The sequence below is a fragment of the Artemia sp. Qi Xiang Cuo genome, chromosome 2, assembly GCF_049724085.1.
Source record: "Artemia sp. Qi Xiang Cuo chromosome 2, ASM4972408v1, whole genome shotgun sequence".
In the NCBI taxonomy this organism is placed as follows: Eukaryota; Metazoa; Arthropoda; class Branchiopoda; order Anostraca; family Artemiidae; genus Artemia; species Artemia sp. Qi Xiang Cuo.
Window position 1 is genome coordinate 57,741,470 of NC_142795.1, and position 19,686 is coordinate 57,761,155.

The following is a 19,686-nucleotide window of genomic DNA, read 5'->3' on the forward strand; positions in this document are numbered from 1 at the left end:
GGTAAGTAAAGGCGCAAAGGTGCAAGTAACTGAAAAGCATAACCTTTAAGTGTAGAATCGAAAATTTAAGATGTATGCATTGAAAAGTTACTAGCAAACAACTTATTTAAAAAAAATTTCTTTTATGTCCTCAAGTTGTCTCCCCGTTTCCTCTAGCCTAGTATGTTTGAAGAGTTTTATTCTGCAGAAAACTGTTGACTCTCCATATTCGTATACGGTCACCATATTAACATATTCATATAATAGTTTGTTCTGTAAATATGAAAAAAGGCATCCAAAGAGAAAAAATTGTGAATGATATGTTTTATTAATATTTAATCCAGTGATCTTAGTAACATTTTGTGTAGTTTGCTGGAGCTATTTTCAGAATCCTTAGACTATTTTGTCATCATCGACATCAGTTTTTGCACATCCACATGTTGAGCAAACCTAAAAAAAAATAAGTGGCGGTGAAGCAGACAAACTTTTAGAGCTGAAAATCATGTGCTAGCTGTATATGAAGCACCTTTAGTCAATTTTAGAAAATATTAATTGATCTCGGTTCCTTTTTGTCCCAAGTTGTACAAAGGTGCAGCAGCAATACTTTGCTTGGTCATCTCTTGCTTATCTAACTGTTTTATATTGCTGGGGAATCTTGGGTCAAATAACTGGTCACTTTTCTATACCAACCGTTAGTAGAATAGTAGATACCATTTCTAAGGGTTTATGTTCCTTCCTATGCTATTCTACGGGGCCCCTACACCTTTTCAAAGAGAGTGAGTATCCTCTCACACCTATGTCCCTTGGTACCTTTCCAAGCAAAGTGATCTTTTGATACTATGGACGAGATAATGTAATGCAATCAGATTGGTTTCTGAGGCAACACCTATTTTTTGGAAAATTGCCTTACCTTGAGAGTAGTTTGTTAGGAATGCGTCGCTGCTAATTAAAAAATCGGATGCTAAACTCAGAATTAATTGATTGGTATATGGTTTTATATCATTTTGTGTAAAAGCTAACTCTATTTGCAAAAAAGGGTAAGGGATTCGCGAATTGGACTGTATGACCGATATTAATTGAATAATAGGGGGGAAAACTAAGCTAGATAATATTCAAGAATTGGATCGTATGAAGATGGAGAAAAAGGGTTAAACTGATTAGTAGTTAAGGTAACCTCGAAGGGCTTGTTAACTCAGGCAATTTGTTATAAATTTGAAACTACATTAATCTATGAAAATAGTTAACGATTATAGTATGACATTATGAGTTGACCTAGCTTTACCTCTCCGATGTGTTCTGTATAATACACAAGTGGTGTTTTAACAGTGTTGTGAATTTAAAATAGGGTCTAGCGTTATAGTTTACTAAAAAGTTGATACTAATAGAGATGTAGATGACAAGAAAAGAATTTTAATAATGAAATTCAGAACAACGCCTAGAAATCCTTGCAAATCAAGTAGTAAGGTGTATGTGAGTATTAACCGTCAAGGATCATAAGCACCAACGATCCTAACCACAAGAGACCTCAACCCGCAAAGGTCCCCTATCCCCAAACTCCCATGGGGCTCCCTCCACCCAAATTTATGACCTTTACTATTAGAAAAATAATGTTTGTACTAGCACTTTTTTTTATTGAAAAAAAATTTTTTTTTTGGACTTCGAAATTGTTAAATTTTTTTTTACGTATCTTAAAATGACATGAAATATGCTTATGACTTTAACAATTGTACTCTATGCTTCCTCAATAACATGATGCAGCTTTCCCACTGGTACTCAATGGCCGGTTATCGACACTACCTAGTTTATTGCATGTATTAAATCAGTATTTTTTACGCAGTGGAACGATAAACACATAAGTCATATCTTTAAAAAAGTGAAGATGGAGCATTCTAATAAAGTGTGTGCACATGAAAATGTTATTGTAGCATTGAATGCCGACAAGGAAAAGTATTTAAACTATGAAACAAGTACAAGGGGTAGCACTATTGGAAATGTATGCATGCATTGTCATGACAGTAAGGAATTAAATTTCTTTGGAGTACTGAAAAAATTCAACTTTTATGTTGGTGGGTATGCGAGGTTGAGATCTCCAGAGATGATTGCACTCAAAGAGAATGTCAACATAAAAATAATCGTTGATGATAGAGGACAACTCCTTGCTACTGTTGCAGGTAACATATTACCTACTGATACACCCTATCGTCAGCTTTCGGGTATTAGCATTCAACGGAAGGTCAAGCAAAGAAAGGTTTACTCTTCTAATAATATCATAAACCATATCTTGTATACGTGCCGAAACTGTTACCTGTGTAAAAATAATGTGATAATAGACAGTGAAATAGCCAGAAAAATAAAAAGGGCATTGGCAGAAAATATCACTAAGGAGTAAGAAGATGAATTGATTAAAAACAAAGTACCAGCAAACGTTACTACCATTAATCAAACAGTCAATGAACCAAATAATACCAAAGACGAAAAGTATATTGAGCCTGTCGATGACACACCAGTAAAAGTTGTGTATGACTCAAAATAGGAATAATAATTATTCTACTGATTACGAACTAAGAGAAGACAATAGCTACAATATCAAGAGAGAACATGGTGAACTATTTTATGGAATAGATTCAAAATGTCCAAAGTTGATCATTGATATTAATAATGTATCATAATATATTTTTGTATTAATATCCTACATGGCATTATTTCATTAAAAATATATTATGCATTACATTGCTATATGTTCATTATTTTTAGAGTATGCTAGTATATCAAACGTTTAGAATGTCTATTAAAACATCGGAGATGTAAGAAACGGATTTTGCATACATCTATTGTCAGACACATGGGATAACATTGACAAAATCTAGGTATCAGAATGAATAAATTCTTTATCAACATCCGTTGTTGGATATGTCATTATGAAAAAATTGCAAGTAAGTAACAAACTCTTTCTTGAAGTCACCTCTTGGATAAAAAACGCAGAAGTTTCATTTAAGAAATTATGACAAAAAATGTAAGTAACTCTTTCTTGAAATCACCTCTTGGATACACAATGCAGAAATTTTATTTAAGAAATTGTGAAAAAATTGTAAGTAAGTAGCAAATTCTTTCTTTAATTCGCCTCCTGAAGAAATAAATAAATATTTCATTCAAGAAATTATGAAAAAATTCTAAGTAAGTAACAAACTATTGTTTTTACCTCTTGGATACACGAAGCAGAGATTTCTTTCAGGAAATTATGAAAAAGTTGTAAGTAAGTAACAAACTCTTTCAGGAAGTCACCTCTTGGATACACAATGCAGAAATTTCATTTAGGAAATTATGAAAAAAAATGTAAGTAAGTAGCTAATTCTTTCTTGAATTCGCATCCTGGATAAACAAAAAAGACATTTCATTCAAGAAATTATGACAAAATTCTAAGTAAGTAACGAACTCTTTATTGTTTTCACGTCTTGAAAACACGATGTAGAAATTTCATTCCAGAAATTATGAATAAATTGGAAGTAAGTAACAATCTCTTTCTTGAAGTGCCCTCTTGGATTCACAATATGAAAATTTCATTAAAAAAATAATGAAAAAATTGCAAGTAGGTAACAAACTCCTTCTTGAAGTCACCTCTTGGATACATAATGCAGAAACTTCATTTAAGAAATTATGAAAAAAATTTAAGTATGTAAGTAAGTAAGTAACAAATTCTTCCTTGAATTCACCACCTGAATAAACCAAAAAGACATTTCATTCAAGAAATTGTGACAAAATTCTAAGTAAGTAGCAATCTCTTTCTTGATGTCCTCTCTTGGATACACAATACGGAAATTTCATTCAAGAAATTATAAAAATATTTGTAAGTAAGTAACAAACTCTTTATTGATTTCACCTCTTGGTTACACAACACAGATACTTCACTCAAGAAATTACGAAAAAATCGCAAGTAAGTAACAAACTCTTTATTGATTTCACCTCTTGGATACACAATACAGAAATTTCATTCAATAAATTATGAAAAAATTGTACGTACGTTAAAAATTCTTTTTTGAAGACACCTCTTGGATACACAATGCAGAAACTTCATTTAAGAAATTAGGAAAAAAATGTAAGTAAGTAAGTAACAAACTCTTTCTTGAATTCGCCGTTTGGATGCACAATATAGAAATTTAATTCAGGAAATTATGAAAAAAAATTGTAACTAATCAACAACCTATTTCTTGAAGTCACCTCTTGGATACACATTGCAGAAATTTCATTGAAGAAATTATGAAAAAAATTGTAAGTAAGTAGCAAATTCTTTCTTGAATTCGCCTCCTGGATAAACAAAAAGGACATTTCATTCAAAAAATTACGACAAAATTCTAAGTAAGTAACAAACTCTTTATTGTTTTCACGTCTTGGATACACGATGTAGAAATTTCATTCCAGAAATTATGAAAATATTTGTAAGTAAGTAACAAACTCTTTATTGATTTCACCTCTTGGATACACAATACGGATATTTCATTCAAGAAATTATGAAAATATTTACAAGTAGGTAACAAACTCTTTATTGTTTTCACCTCTTGGATACCCAGTACAGATATTTCATTCAAGAAATTATGAAAAAATTGCAAGTAAGTAACAAACTCTTTCTTGAAGTCACCTCTTGGATACACAATGCAGAAACTTCATTTAAGAAATTAGGAAAACAATTGTAAGTAAGTAACAAACTCTTTCTTGAAGTCACCTCTTGGATACACAATGCAGAAATTTTATTTAAGAAATTATGAAAAAATTGTAAGTAAGTAGCAAATTCTCTCTTTAATTTGCCTCCTGAATAAATAAAAAAGAGATTTTATTGAAGAAATTATGACAAAATTCTAAGTAAGTAACAAACTCTTTATTGTTTTTACCTCATGGATACACGATGCAGATATTTCTTTCAAGAAATTATGAAAATATTGTAAGTAAGTAACAAACTCTTTCAGGAAGTCACCTCTTGAATACACAATGCAGAAATTTCATTTAAGAAATTATGAAAAAAAATGTAAGTAAGTAGCTAATTCTTTCTTGAATTCGCATCCTGGATAAACAAAAAAGACATTTCATTCAAGAAATTATGACAAAATTCTAAGTAAGTAACGAACTCTTTATTGTTTTCACGTCTTGAAAACACGATGTAGAAATTTCATTCCAGAAATTATGAAAAAATTGAAAGTAAGTAACAATCTCATTCTTGAAGTCCCCTCTTGGATTCACAAAATGAAAATTTCATTCAAAAAATTATGAAAAAATTGCAAGTAGGTAACAAACTCTTTTTTTAAATCAACTCTTGGATAGATAATGCAGAAACTTCAATTAATAAATTATTAAAAAAATGTAAGTATGTAGGTAAGTAAGTAACAAATTCATCTTTGAATTCACCACCTGGATAAACCAAAAAGACGTTTCATTCAAGAAATTTTGACAAAATTCTTAGTAAGTAGCAATCGCTTTCATGAAGTCCCCTCTTGGATGCACAATACGGAAATTTCATTCAATAAATTATGAAAATATTTGTAAGTAAGTAACAAACTCTTTATTGATTTCACCTCTTGGATACACAATACAGATACTTCATTCACGAAATTTTGAAAAAATCGCAAGTAAGTAACAAACTATTTATTGATTTCACCTCTTGGATACACAATACAGAAATTTCATTCAATAATTTATGAAAAAATTGTACTTACGTAAAAAACTCTTTTTTGAAGTCACCTCTTGGATACACAATGCAGAAACTTCACTTAAGAAATTAGGAAAAAAAATGTAAGTAAGAAAGTAACAAACTCTTTCTTGAATTTGCCGTTTGGATTCACCATACTGAAATTTAATTCAGGAAATTATGAAAAAAAATTGTAAGTAAGTAACAAACTCTTTCTTGAAGTCCCCTCTTGGATACACAATACAGAAATTTCATTCAAGAAATTATGAAAAAAATTGTAAGTAAGTAGCCAATTATTTCTTGAATTCGCCTCCTGGATAAACAAAAAGGACATTTCATTCAAAAAATTATGAAAAAATTCTAAGTAAGTAACAAACTTTATTGTTTTCACGTCTTGGATACACGATGTAGAAATTTCATTTCAGAAATTATGAAAATATTTGTAAGTAAGTAACAAACTCTTCATTGATTTCACCTCTTGGATGCACAATACAGATATTTCATTCAAGAAATTATAAAAAAATTGTAAGTAGGTAACAAATTCTTTCTTGAAGTCAACTCTTGGATACACAAAGCAGAAACTTCATTTAAGAGATTATGAAAAAAATTGTAAGTAAGTTAGTAAGTAAGTAAGTAACAAATTCTTCCTTGAATTCACCACCTGGATGAACAAAAAAGACATTTCATTCAAGAAATTATGACAAAATTCTAAGTAAGTAACAAACTCTTTCTTGAATTAGCCGTTCGGATGCACAATACAGAAATTTGATTTAGGAAATTATGAAAAAAACTGTAAGTAAGCAACAAACTTTTTCTTGAATTCTCCTCCTTTTTACACAATACGGAAATTTCATTCAATCAATTATGAAAAAATTGTAAGTAAGTAAAAAACTCTTTCTTGAACTCACCTTTTGGATACACAATGCAGAAACTTCATTTAAGAAATTAGGAAAAAATGTAAGTAAGTAACAAACTCTTCCTTGAATTCGCCGTTTGAATGCACAATACAGAAATTTAATTCAGGAAATTATGAAACAAAAATTGTAAGTAAGTAACAAACTCTTTCTTGAAGTCACCTCTTGGATACACAATGCAGAAATTTCATTTAAGAAATTATGAAAAAAAATGTAAGTAAGTAGCAAATTCTTCCTTGAATTCGCTACCTGGATAAACAAAAAAGACATTTCATTTACGAAATTATGAAAAAATTGTAAGTAAACTCTTTATTGTTGTCACGTCTTAGATACACGATGCAGAAATTTCTTTCAAGAAATTATGAAAAAATTCTAAGTAAGTAACAATCTCTTTCTTGGATACACAATACGGAAATTTCATTCAAGAAATTATGAAAATATTTGTAAGTAAGTAATAAACTCTTTATTGATTTCACCTCTTGGATACCCAATACAGATTCTTCATTCAAGAAATTATGAAAAAATCGCAAGTAAGTAACAAACTCTTTATTGTTTTCACCTCTTGGATATACAATACGGAAATTTAAGTCAATAAATTATGAAAAAATTGTAAGTAAGTAACAAACTCTTTCCTGAAGTCACCTCTTGGATACACAATGCAGAAACTTCATTTAGGAAATTATTAAAAAAATTTAAGTAAGTAAGTAATAAATTCTTTTTTCAATTCGCCTCTTAGATAAACAAAAAGACATTTCATTCAATAAATTATGGCCCCACTCTAAGTGAACCTGAATTAACCCAACTTTTTGTATGTCTCTCTCACTATGACTGTGTGTCTGAGCGGGTCTGCTGCTATCTATAACCGGTCTAACCTAAATTCAACGTAATGATGCATAAAGTCAAAATAAATAGAACTTGGATCTTATGTATGTTATTTGATGTATCCAATGAGTTAGTTATTTACTTACAATTTTTTCATAATTTCTTGAATGAAATTTCTGTATTTTGTATCAATGAGTGGAATTCAAGAGAGATTTTGTTACTTAGTTATTTGCAATTCTTTCCTAATTTCTTGAAGAAAATTTCCATATTGTGTACCCAAGAGGTGAATTCAAGAAAGAGTTTGTTACTTACTTACCATTTTTTCTATAATTTCATGAATGAAGTGTCTGTATTGTTTATCCAGGAGGAGAATTCAAGAAAGAGTTTTTTACTTAATTGCAATTTTTTCATAATTTCATGAATTAAATTTCTGTATTGTGCATCCAAACGGCGAATTCAAGAAAGAGTTTGTTACTTACTTAGAATTTTGTCATTATTTCCTGAATGAAATGTCTTTTTGTTTATCCAAGAGGCGAATTGAAAAAAGAATTTATTACTTACTCTCTTACAATTTTTTCATAATTTCCTAAATGAAGTTTCTGCATTGTGTATCCAAGAGGTGACTTCAAGAAAGAGTTTGTTACTTACTTAAAAAATTTTCATAATCTATTGAATGAAATTTCCGTGTTGTATATCCAAGAGGGGAAAACAATAAAGAGTTTGTTACTTACTTGCGATTTTTTTCATAATTTCTTGAATGAAGTATCTGTATTGTATATCCAAGAGGTGAAATCAATAAAGAGTTTGATACTTACTTACAAATATTTTCATAATTTCTTGAATGAAATTTCCGTATTTTGTATCCAAGAAGGGACTTCAAGAAAGAGATTGTTACTTACTTAGAATTTTTCCATAATTTCTTGAAAGAAATTTCTGCATCGTGTATCTAAGACGTGAAAACAATACAGAGTTTACTTACAATTTTTTCATAATTTCTTAAATGAAATGTCTTTTTTGTTTATCCAGGTGGCAAATTCAAGGAAAAATTTGCTACTTACTTACATTTTTTTTCATAATTTGTTAAATTAAATTTCTGCGTTGTGTATCCAAGAGGTGACTTCAAGAAAGAGTTTGTTACTTACTTACAATTTTTTTTTCATAATTTCCTGAATTAAATTTTTGTATTGTGCATTCAAACGGCAAATTCAAGAAAGAGTTTGTTACTTACTTACTTACTTACATTTTTTCCTAATTTTTTAAATGAATTTTTTGTATTGTGTATCCAAAAGGTGAATTCAAGAAAGAGTTTTTACTTACTTACAATTTTTTCATAATTGATTGAATGAAATTTCTGTACTGTGTATGCAGGAGGAGAATTCAACAAAGAGTTTGTTACTTACTTACAGTTTTTTTCATAATTTCCTGAATTAAATTTCTGTATTGTGCATCCAAACGGTGAACTGAAGAAAGAGTTTGTTACTTACTTAGAATTTTGTCATAATTTCTTGAATGAAATGTTTTTTCTGTTCATCCAGGTGGCGAATTCAAGGAAGAATTTGTTACTTACGTACTTACTAACTTACTTACAATTTTTTTGTAATTTTTTAAATGAAGTTTCTGCACTGTCTATCTATGAGGTAACTTCAAGAAAGAGTTTGTTACTTACTTACAAATATTTTCATAATTTCTTTAATGAAATTTCTGTATTGTGTATCCAAGAGTGGATTTCAAGAAAGAGTTTGTTACTTACTTAAAAAATTTTCATAATTTCTTGAATGAAATTTCCGTATTGTAGATCCAAGAGGGGAAAACAATAAAGAGTTTGTTACTTACTTGCGATTTTTTCATAATTTCTTGAATGAAATATCTGTATTGTGTATCCAAGAGGTGAAATCAATGAAGAGTTTGTTACTTACTTACAAATATTTTCATAATTTCTTGAATGAAATTTCCGTATTGTGTATCCAAGAAGGGACTTCAAGAAAGAGATTGTTACTTACTTAGAATTTTTACATAATTTCTTGAAAGAAATTTCTGCATCGTTTATCTAAGACGTGAAAACAATACAGAGTTTACTTACAATTTTTTCATAATTTCTTAAATGAAATGTCTTTTTTGTTTATCCAGGTGGCAAATTCAAGGAAAAATTTGCTACTTACTTACATTTTTTTTCATAATTTCTTAAATGAAATTTCTGCATTGTGTATCCAAGAGGTGACTTCAAGAAAGAGTTTGTTACTTACTTACATTTTTTTTTTCATAATTTCCTGAATTAAATTTCTGTATTGTGCATTCAAACGGCAAATTCAAGAAAGAGTTTGTTACTTACTTACTTACTTACATTTTTTCCTAATTTTTTAAATGAATTTTTTGCATTGTGTATCCAAAAGGTGAATTCAAGAAAGAGTTTTTACTTACTTACAATTTTTTCATAATTGATTGAATGAAATTTCTGTATTGTGTATCCAGGAGGAGAATTCAAGAAAGAGTTTGTTACTTACTTACAGATTTTTTTCATAATTTCCTGAATTAAATTTCTGTATTGTGCATCCAAACGGTGAATTCAAGAAAGAGTTTGTTGCTTACTTAGAATTTTGTCATAATTTCTTGAATGAAATGTTTTTTTTGTTCATCCAGGTGGCGAATTCAAGGAAGAATTTGTTAAAAAAAAATAGCGACGAAGACCACACTGCCTTTCCATAACAAACACCAAAAGTACGAAGAACAAAAGGGAAATCTTTTTTGTAAGACAGTGGAGATAATTTGAATGAATATTTCGGCCCTATGTCCAAGGGCCGTCCTCAGCAAGACAAAAATATATAAAAGAAAAAAGACTCACAACAACATGCGACCAATAAAACCAAAAAGTGGAAATTTTTCAAAACAATCCTAGCATCATTAGCTAGGATTGTTTTGAAAAAATTTCCACTTTTTTGGTTTTATTGGTCGCATGTTGTTGTGAGTCTTTTTCTTTTATATATTTTTGTCTTGCTGAGGACGGCCCTTGGACATAGGGCCGAAATATTCATTCAAATTATCTCCACTGTCTTACAAAAAAGATTTCCCTTTTGTTCTTCGTACTTTTGTTGTTTAAGAATTTGTTACTTACGTACTTACTTACTTACTTACATTTTTTTTGTAATTTCTTAAATGAATTTCTGCATTGTCTATCCAAGAGGTGACTTCAAGAAAGAGTTTGTTACTTACTTGCAATTTTTTCATAATTTCTTGAGTGAAATATCTGTATTGTGTATCCAAGAGGTGAAATCAATAAAGAGTTTGTTACATACTTGCAATTTTTTCATAATTTCTTGAATGAAATATCTGTATTGAGTATCCAAGAGGTGAAATCAATAAAGAGTTTGTTACTTACTTACAAATATTTTCACAATTTCTGGAATGAAATTTCTACATCGTGTATCCAAGACGTGAAAACAATAAAGAGTTTGTTACTTACTTAGAATTTTGTCATAATTTTTTGAATGAAATGTCCTTTTTGTTTATCCAGGAGGCGAATTCAAGAAATAATTTGCTACTTACTTACAATTTTTTTCATAATTACTTAAATGAAATTTCAGCATTGTGTATCCAAGAGGTGACTTCAAGAAAGAGTTTGTTACTTACTTAGAATTTTTTTCATAATTTCCTAAATAAAATTTTTGTATTGTGCATCCAAACGGCGAATTCAAGAAAGAGTTTGTTACTTACTTAGAATTTTGTCATTATTTCTTGAATGAAATTTCTGTATTATGTATCTAAGAGGTGACTTCAAAAAAGAGTTTGTAACTTACGTATTATTTCTTCATAATTTCTTGAATTAAGTTTCCGTATTGTGAATCCAACAGGTGAAAATAATAAAAAGTTTATTACTTAATTACGATTTTTTCATAATTTCTTGAACGAGATATGTGTATTGTGTACCCAAGAGGTGACATCAATAAAGAGTTTGTTACTTACTTACGAATGTTTTCATAATTTCTTGAATGAAATTTCCGTATTGTGTAACCAAGAGGGGACTTCAAGAAAGAGATTGTTACTTATTTAGAATTTTTCCACAATTTCTTGAATGAAATGTCTTTTTGGTTTGTCCAGGTGGTGAATTCAAGGAAGAATTTGTTACTTACTTACTTACAATTTTTTCATAATTTCTTAAATGAAGTTTCTGCATTGTGTATCCAAGAGGTGACTTCAAGAAAGAGTTTGTTGCCTACTTGCAATTTTTTCATAATTTCTTGAATGAAATTTCCATATTGTGCATCCAAGAGGGGACTTCAAGAAAGAGATTGTTACTTACTTAGAATTTTTTCATAATTTCTGGAATGAAATGTCTTTTTGGTTTATCCAGATGGTGAATTCAAGTAAGAACTTGTTACTTACTTACTTACATACTTACAATTTTTTCATAATTTCTTAAATGAAGTTTCTGCATTGTGTATCCAAGAAGTGACTTCAAGAAAGAGTTTGTTACCTACTTGCAATCTTTTCATAATTCCTTGAATGAAATTTCCATATTGTGAATCCGAGAGGAGACTTCAAGAATGAGATTATTACTTACTTAGAATTTTTTCATAATTTCTGGAATTATATTTCTACATCGTGTTTTCAAAACGTGAAAACAATAAAGAGCTCGTTACTTACTTAGAATTTTGTCATTATTTCTTGAATGAAATGTCTTTTTTTGTTTATCCAGGATGCGAATTCAAGAAAGAATTTGCTACAATTTTTTCATAATTTCTTAAATGAAGATTCTGCATTGTGTATCCAAGAAGTGACTTCAAGAAAGAGTTTGTTACCGACTTGCAATTTTTTCATAATTTCTTGAATGAGATTTCCGTATTGTGTATCCAAGAGGGGACTTCAAGAAAGAGATTATTACTTACCTGGAATTTTTTCATAATTTCTTGAATGAAATTTCTACATCGTGTATCCAAGACGTGAAAACAATAAAGAGTTTGTTACTTACTTAGAATTTTTTCATAATTTCTTGAATGAAATATCTTTTTTGTTTATCCAGGATGCGAATTCAAGAAAGAATTTGCTACTTATGTTTTTTCATAATTTCTTAAATGAAATTTCTGCATTGTGTATCCAAGAGGTGACTTCAAGAAAGAGTTTGTTAATTACTTACAGTTTTTTCATAATTTCCTGAAAGAAATCTCTGCATCGTGTATCCAAGAGGTAAAAACAATAAAGAGTTTGTTACTTACTTAGAATTTTTTCATAATTTCTTGAATGAAATGTCTTTTTTATTTATTCAGGAGGCGAATTAAAGAAAGAATTTGCTACTTACTTACAATTTTTTCACAATTTCTTAAATGAAATTTCTGCATTGTGTATCCCAGAGGTGACTTCAAAAAAGAGTTTGTTACTTACTTAAAATTTTTTTCCTAATTTTTTAAATGAAGTTTCTGCATTGTGTATCCAAGAGGTGACTTCAAGAAAGAGTTTTTTACTTACTTAAATTTTTTCATAATGACATATCCAACAACGGATGTTGATAAAGAATTTATTCATTCTGATACCTAGATTTTGTCAATCTTATCCCATGTGTCTGACAATAGATGTATGCAAATTCCTTTTCTTACATCATGTCATTAAGATTTTCTTACATATTTAATGTCATTTTAAGATACGTAAAAAAAAGTTGAATAATTTCGAAGTCAAAAAAAAAAAATTTGTCCAATAAAAAAAAGTGCTACTACAAACCTTATTTTTCTAATAGTAAAGGTCATGACTAACATATCCATACCATTCTCATTTTGAGTTTGGAAAATATTAAATGTGATTTTTCAATGTTTTAAGTATGTTTCATCTCATTCGAAGACATGTAAAAAAAATTGAAAAAATATAACATGTTTCCAAAAATAATAAAAAAAAGTTAAAAAAACTGCAAAAAAAAATTTAAAAAAAAATGGGGGGAGGGGCCCAAAAATTTCGAGGGGAGGGGGCCCCTTTGAGTTGGGGGTTAGGGGATCTTTGGGGGGATGAAGTCCCTGGAGAAATTTAATTTCTTACTGTCATGACAATAAACGCATACGTTTCCGATGGTGCTACCACTTGGTACTTATTTCATAGTTTAAATACTCCTCCTTGTCAGCATTCAGTGCTACAATAACACTATCATGTGAACATACTTTCTTAAGATGCTTCATCTTCACTTCTTAGAGATATGAGTTGTGTTTATTGTTCCAGTGTGCAAAAAATACTGATTTAATACATCCAATAAACTAGGTAGTGTCGATAAACGGACATAGTGTACCGGGAACAAAATGCTATATATTTCAAATACAAGATTCTTTCCTTCTAAAGATGATTCGGACAGAAATTTAACGTCCCCTAATTGAGTTCAAATACCGCTTCCAAGAGTCTAAATTCTTAATCAGCAAAAAGAGAATTTGCGTTCTAGCTTCAGTCAAACAACGACGCTAGCCGTTCGAATTTCGCTAAGATAATTAGTAAAAAAAAATGCTACGCTCAATATTTCTAAGGAAGTTTAAATGGTAAGAACCGTGTGAACGCTTGAATCATCAGAAATATTTAAAAGAAATTATTGGACGAAAGGTTCGCATCCTTGGGGCCACTCGGGCCAATTGTGAGCCAGTTCTCACAGCGCAAGACTAAAGAGCTAAGTTTGATAGTGGGGTAGAAGTGTTTTTTGAAGATATTCGTACTTGAGAGCCAGGACCATTCAGACAGAAGTCTTAAATTCTTTCATGTTGTATCTCGGTCACCGTTATTGTCATTTGAAGTGACCCACTGCTGTTCACCTAAATATGCAAGTTTCAATAAATCTATTGCTTTTTTTTATCTGTGTTTATTTCATTTTAGATGTCTGGATTTAGCCTAATAATAGGTAATTAGTTTGCATGTCTCCAAGGTAGCGCTCCCAGAGGAATCTGATCTCCAGATAGCTCGAAGAGAAGAGGTCACATTTATATGACTACACATTTCATTTTCTCTCATTAATTGAGGGTGGCGTAGGCCTTGTTGGCATAATCTTCAGCGCTACAAGCGGCGCTATCGGAGAAATTACAAGGTGTAAGTTCACGACCTTTGGGCATAATATTGCCTTTGACGCGGTCAGTATTTAGTGCTATACCTAGTATAAACAGCCAATTTTTTTCATCGCTACAAATGGCGCAGTCGGAAATTGGAAGAAAAATTGCGAACTAATTACGCTATAAACTTTGTAATTCGAATTTAATTATTAGAGAGATACAGACATATAAGTAAAGTGATTAGGCCTATAACCGCTAGGCTACGACAGGAAACCCTTTATATCTCATAGGAGATAATAGCCTCCCCCAGAATAGGTTAAGTGAAAAAAAAATAAATTTATGTTACGTTGATTAAAACGCAAAAAAAAATATATCGGACGACCTTAATGACTTATTAATAGTGCAAAAGTTAGTCGCTAAAAATATAGAAATAGCGAAATCCATCCCGGAGTACAATGGTCAATCAGATATTGACGAATTTAATATCCAAATGACCCAGTTTGTACAACTAACAAAAACAGACCTAGGAGCGTTAGTCGACATGCTCCTACTACGATTAAAAGGCCAGGCCTTAACCTTCCTAAAACAGATACAACATACCATAGGCAATAACGCCAACTTGCCAATAAATTCGGTTGATAACTTGTTAAAAGCATTTAAAGATAGGTTTATAGACACCAGTTCCATAAATAAACTAAAACACGGAGCAGTGAGCTTTGACTTTTCACAGAATATAAGAGAATACCTTGATAATATACGCATTTCAGTAGAGGCAAAATACGGAAGTGGTTCGGGGCAACTGTATGAAAAAGTAATACTAAATACCTTTTTGCAAGGGCTACCCCCAAAACTATATAGAGTGGTAATATCCAAAAATATTCAGACGTTGGATCTAGCAGTTCAGGAGGTAGAGCGATTGATCGAAGTCGATACGATGGTCGCAAATCATAGTAAAGCAAAAATAAATAGCCTAGGCGATTCAAATGCGAACATAAACTTCAAGGGCGATCAGGTATCCCCCAATTTCTTTTCAAGGGATAACTCCCCAGTGCCACAAAGAGATAAAACGCAAGAACCCGCTAGGCAGAGAACAGTACGTTTCCAGCTTATCAAACAATCCAATTACGGAAATAATCCTACAATAATAAGGTGCTATAATTGTAATCGTGTTGGCCATATCGCGAGAGAGTGCCATTATGTCCCCAATCGAATGCCAAGAATTGCTGTCGGTAATACACAAAATTACGGCAACCATTTGTTCGGAAGAACAAATTTTAGCACCGGTCGTGCAATAGGTTATAGCCAGGGGGGATTGCGCCAATCAGTACTTTACAACACGTACCAACCAAATTTGTATAGCCCTCCCCCCAACAGACAAATTAATTACCGATTTGAAAACCAAAATACTCGCCAAAGCCAGTATAATGCGAGAATGCAATATAGAAATCACGAAAATTTGCCGATGGGAAATGAAAATTTTGCAAGCCAACGGCATTGGCATTCAGCGCCAGCAAGCAGCACTGACACGAGACATCCAGGTTACCATAATAATACATGGCGAAGACAGACAGACGTAAATCAATTAGATATGCTTACGGAAACTAATACGTCTGAATATCTATTACAGGCACCGACACATGAAATAAATTCTCAGGGAAACGTTTCAGGCCCCTCAGAAATATAAATTGGACCCAGAGGGTGACCGAAATATTTAATAGGTCCAAGACAATATTAGTGCCGTCTTGTAGTTATATTAATAACAAGTTACCTATATTTAATGATTTCTGTTTAGACAAGGTTTATTTTAAGGCGTTCATTGACTCAGGTGCAAAAATTAGTATAATAAACTCTTGCGTATTTAATATGTTGCCTCTGTATATTAGGTGACAGAGAAACCCTAATAATCCAAATTTAACGAGGGTGACAGGCCATAAATTGGACGCAAAAGGTTCAATTTGCCTAAGCGTAAAAAGAGACAATAAGACCTTTATGACAAATTTTATGATATGCGATAACTTTCCATATGAGGCTATTATAGGCACAAATTGTCTAAGGTCTAATAGAATACTATTAGACGTGGCTAATGAACATCTTGTCTACCCATCTTAGGTAGGCAAAGACACTTTTACCCTAAGAAATTGTAACAGAGGTTACGAAGACAACGTAACAGTCAACAAAATTTCTGGTAGTACGATGTCGCATTATTTTAAACCTCATGTCTCACAAAAAGGACAAGGCATAGTTGGAAATTTGTTAAATTACCCAGAGAGAAATTGCAGAAATGAAGTAAATTTAAATAATAAAAGTATTGAATCTACGAAAATAAAAATAGGAGATATGCGACGGTACAGGTCAAACGAAATTAAGAAAATAGCGGAATTATGGAAGAACATCGTAAAACCCAACGTGACGCCGCCAAATGCCGCAATGGCGCAGCAAAGCGCTAGTATGAATCTAATTAACAATGAAAGTAAAGAGAAATATTACGGATTAGCGATAAGGAAAACAAAAGTCCCTCCCGAAACGATGCAAAAAATTCAAATATCACAGATGATTGAGCCAGTGATTAGCAAATCAGAAATATGGTTTGCAACACCATCTGAAATACCCGAAAATCTGCTATGCGAGGAACAGATTATCTTATGACAAAGGAGAAGGTTTTATTTGGGTAACTAATAATCACAAAAATGATACAATTACAATTAAAAAGGGGACATGTTAGGTTCAAATCCAGGTTTTAACGGAGAATGATTTAAATAGATGGGAAAATTCTAAAAGAAACCTAGTTAACGGTATTAAAACTTCAAATAACAAATATCCTTTAACTAAATCGTAATTTTAAAAAAAAATTAATATGGATCATATTACGGACTTGGAAATTAAGAAAAATTTTTGCGAATTATTTTGGAATTTTAAGGATTTATTTTCTGCATCTTATAATTATATGGGGCTGATACCTTTTTTCGAGAATTAAATTTTAATGACTGGTAATCCTGTAGCGAAACAGTCATATCGTTTGCCGTAAAAGCACAAAGAGTGGTTAAAAAATAAAATTCATTAATTAGAAAAAAACTATATTATACACCCAAGTATAAGTCCGTATAGTACACCAGTGATCTTAGTACCAAAACAGAATGAGATCTTAGACTCGTAGTAGCTTATAAAGCTCTCAACAAACAAGTAGTTAGCGATAAATTTCCTCTACCAAGAATAGATGAAATTCTTGACTCAATTTCAAGCAAAAACTAAATTTTTACTTCTTTGGACCTTACCCAAGGCTACCACCAATTGAAAATAGCCGAAAAGGATGTCCATAAAAGTGCATTTTCAGCATCTGAATGTGGTTCATATGAATACTTAAGAGTACCATTTGGACTGAAAACAAGTTCAAGTGCGCTATGTAGACCCCTATTGCACCTGTTAAGAGGATTAAAGAATATAATTCATTTTGTTGATGATGTTATATGAGTGGGAGAAAACACTGAACAACACTTAGCAACGTTAGCTAAGGTGTCCGAGAAGTTCAGACAAGGCAATTTAAAATGCCGGCCTGAGAAAGTAATTTTATTTCAACCTAAAATTAAATTTTTAGGAGTAGTAGTAACCCAAGGAGAGATATCCCCAGACCCTGATAAAATAAAATGTGTTGAAAACCTCAAGCCCCCCAGAACTATGAAAGACTTAAGGGGAATTTTAGGTCTTACTGGCTACTTTAGAAAATTCGTACGCAATTACGCCCAAATTGCAAAACCCCTCACGGAATTAACTAAAGGGAACTCCCAAAATGTTACCTGGTCCCAGGAAGCCCCTAGACTGACTCAAAAAGGAGCTCACTTCTGAACCAATTTTATCGCTTCCTGATTTTGAAAACACAAGATTTGTGGTTACAACCGATGCTAGTTCAAAGGGCATTGGCGCTATTCTTTCGCAAATATTCCCGGTAGAAAACCCTAATCCTCTAGAGGGAACGGCTAAACAAAAACAAACAGAAAAAGTTATATACTATTTGAGTAGAACTTTATCAAAAGGCAGAAGTAGTTATTCCACCACAAACTTAGAATTATTATGTATTGTCAACCCCTTGGATAAATTTAGACACTATTTAATTAGCAGAAAATTTATACCACGATTAGACCATAAAATTTTGCAGTACCTGCACTCATTCAAAAACCCCACGGGAATTATAGCCAGATGGATTATCAAAATCCAAGATCTAGATTACGAAGTTGAATATTTAAAAGGTAAATAAAATGCAGCTTGTGACTTTTTGAGTAGATACCCAGAAAATATTCCGTCGGAAACTGAGGAAAATGAAGTTAACGCTATAAATGCTGAGAGCAAACATGGATGTAAGAAAAACAAAGTCAAACACACGGTAAAAGAAAATATGATTGACTATTGTCCCCTGTCTTTAGAGAATATAAAAAGAAAGCAAAAAAAGGAGGAAATATTTGTAGCACTTATTGATTAATTTGTAAATGATGATGCGTTACCGGATAAATTCAAAACTCTTAGAAAAGAGATAGATAATGTTTACTATGATCTTGACGAAGAAATACTATGTAGAATCGTGACTGCTGAGACAAAGAGAAACCAAACCTCAATAATAACTGTGCTACCACAAAACTTAATAGGGCCTGCATTTGAATATTTTCATTTGGATACAGGTGGTCATTTAGGATTTATGAAAACGTTCCATAAATTAAAACAGCATTTTTACGTGCTGTCTGCAATGACAAAACTTAAAGAATTTGCAAGTACATGCGAAGCATGCAACTTAAGAAGAATTCTCCCAGCTTTTCCTAATCCTCTAATGGGAAGGATCCCGGTAGCAAAGTACCCCTTCGATATTATTTCATTTAACTTATACGGAACAAGCGGAGCCTTGCCTGTTTCTAGCAGAGGCCATACTTGTATTCTTTCGATTATAGACCACTTTTCAGGATTTACTTTTGAAAAAGCATTAAAAAATCAAGGTGCTTATTCCACAAGTTAGGTGTTAGCAAAATTATTTTTAAAATTTGGCATTCCTAATAAAATTTTGAGTGACAACGGAGGTAATTTTGTTTCAAAAGTAACAAAAGACTTAATGAGTTTTATTAATATAGATAAAATGGTGACAGCCCCGTACCACCCACAAGCTAATGGTAAAATAGAAAACAGACATAAAATATTCTCGAACGTACTAAGTGTTTATACTAAAGAAAATAGGAGCGACTGGGATCAATTCTTACCTTATTTAACTAACGTAATCAACACTGTTTATTCAGAAACAACCAGAGAAAATCTATTTTATTTA

The 19,686-nt window shown here is 31.3% G+C and overlaps 1 protein-coding gene across 1 annotated transcript in view; it reads right to left on the bottom strand.

Annotated features, from left to right (window-relative positions):
* Nucleotides 1-288: 288 nt before the first annotated feature.
* LOC148955424 (uncharacterized) overlaps nt 289-19,686 on the bottom strand; it is a 173,979-nt gene continuing 154,581 nt past the window's right edge. Inside the window, exon 5 of the mRNA XM_089108186.1 lies at nt 289-429. Within this exon, the coding sequence (XP_088964312.1) occupies nt 373-429 (57 nt within the window). The 3' untranslated portion in view covers nt 289-372. The remainder of the gene's footprint in view (nt 430-19,686) is intronic.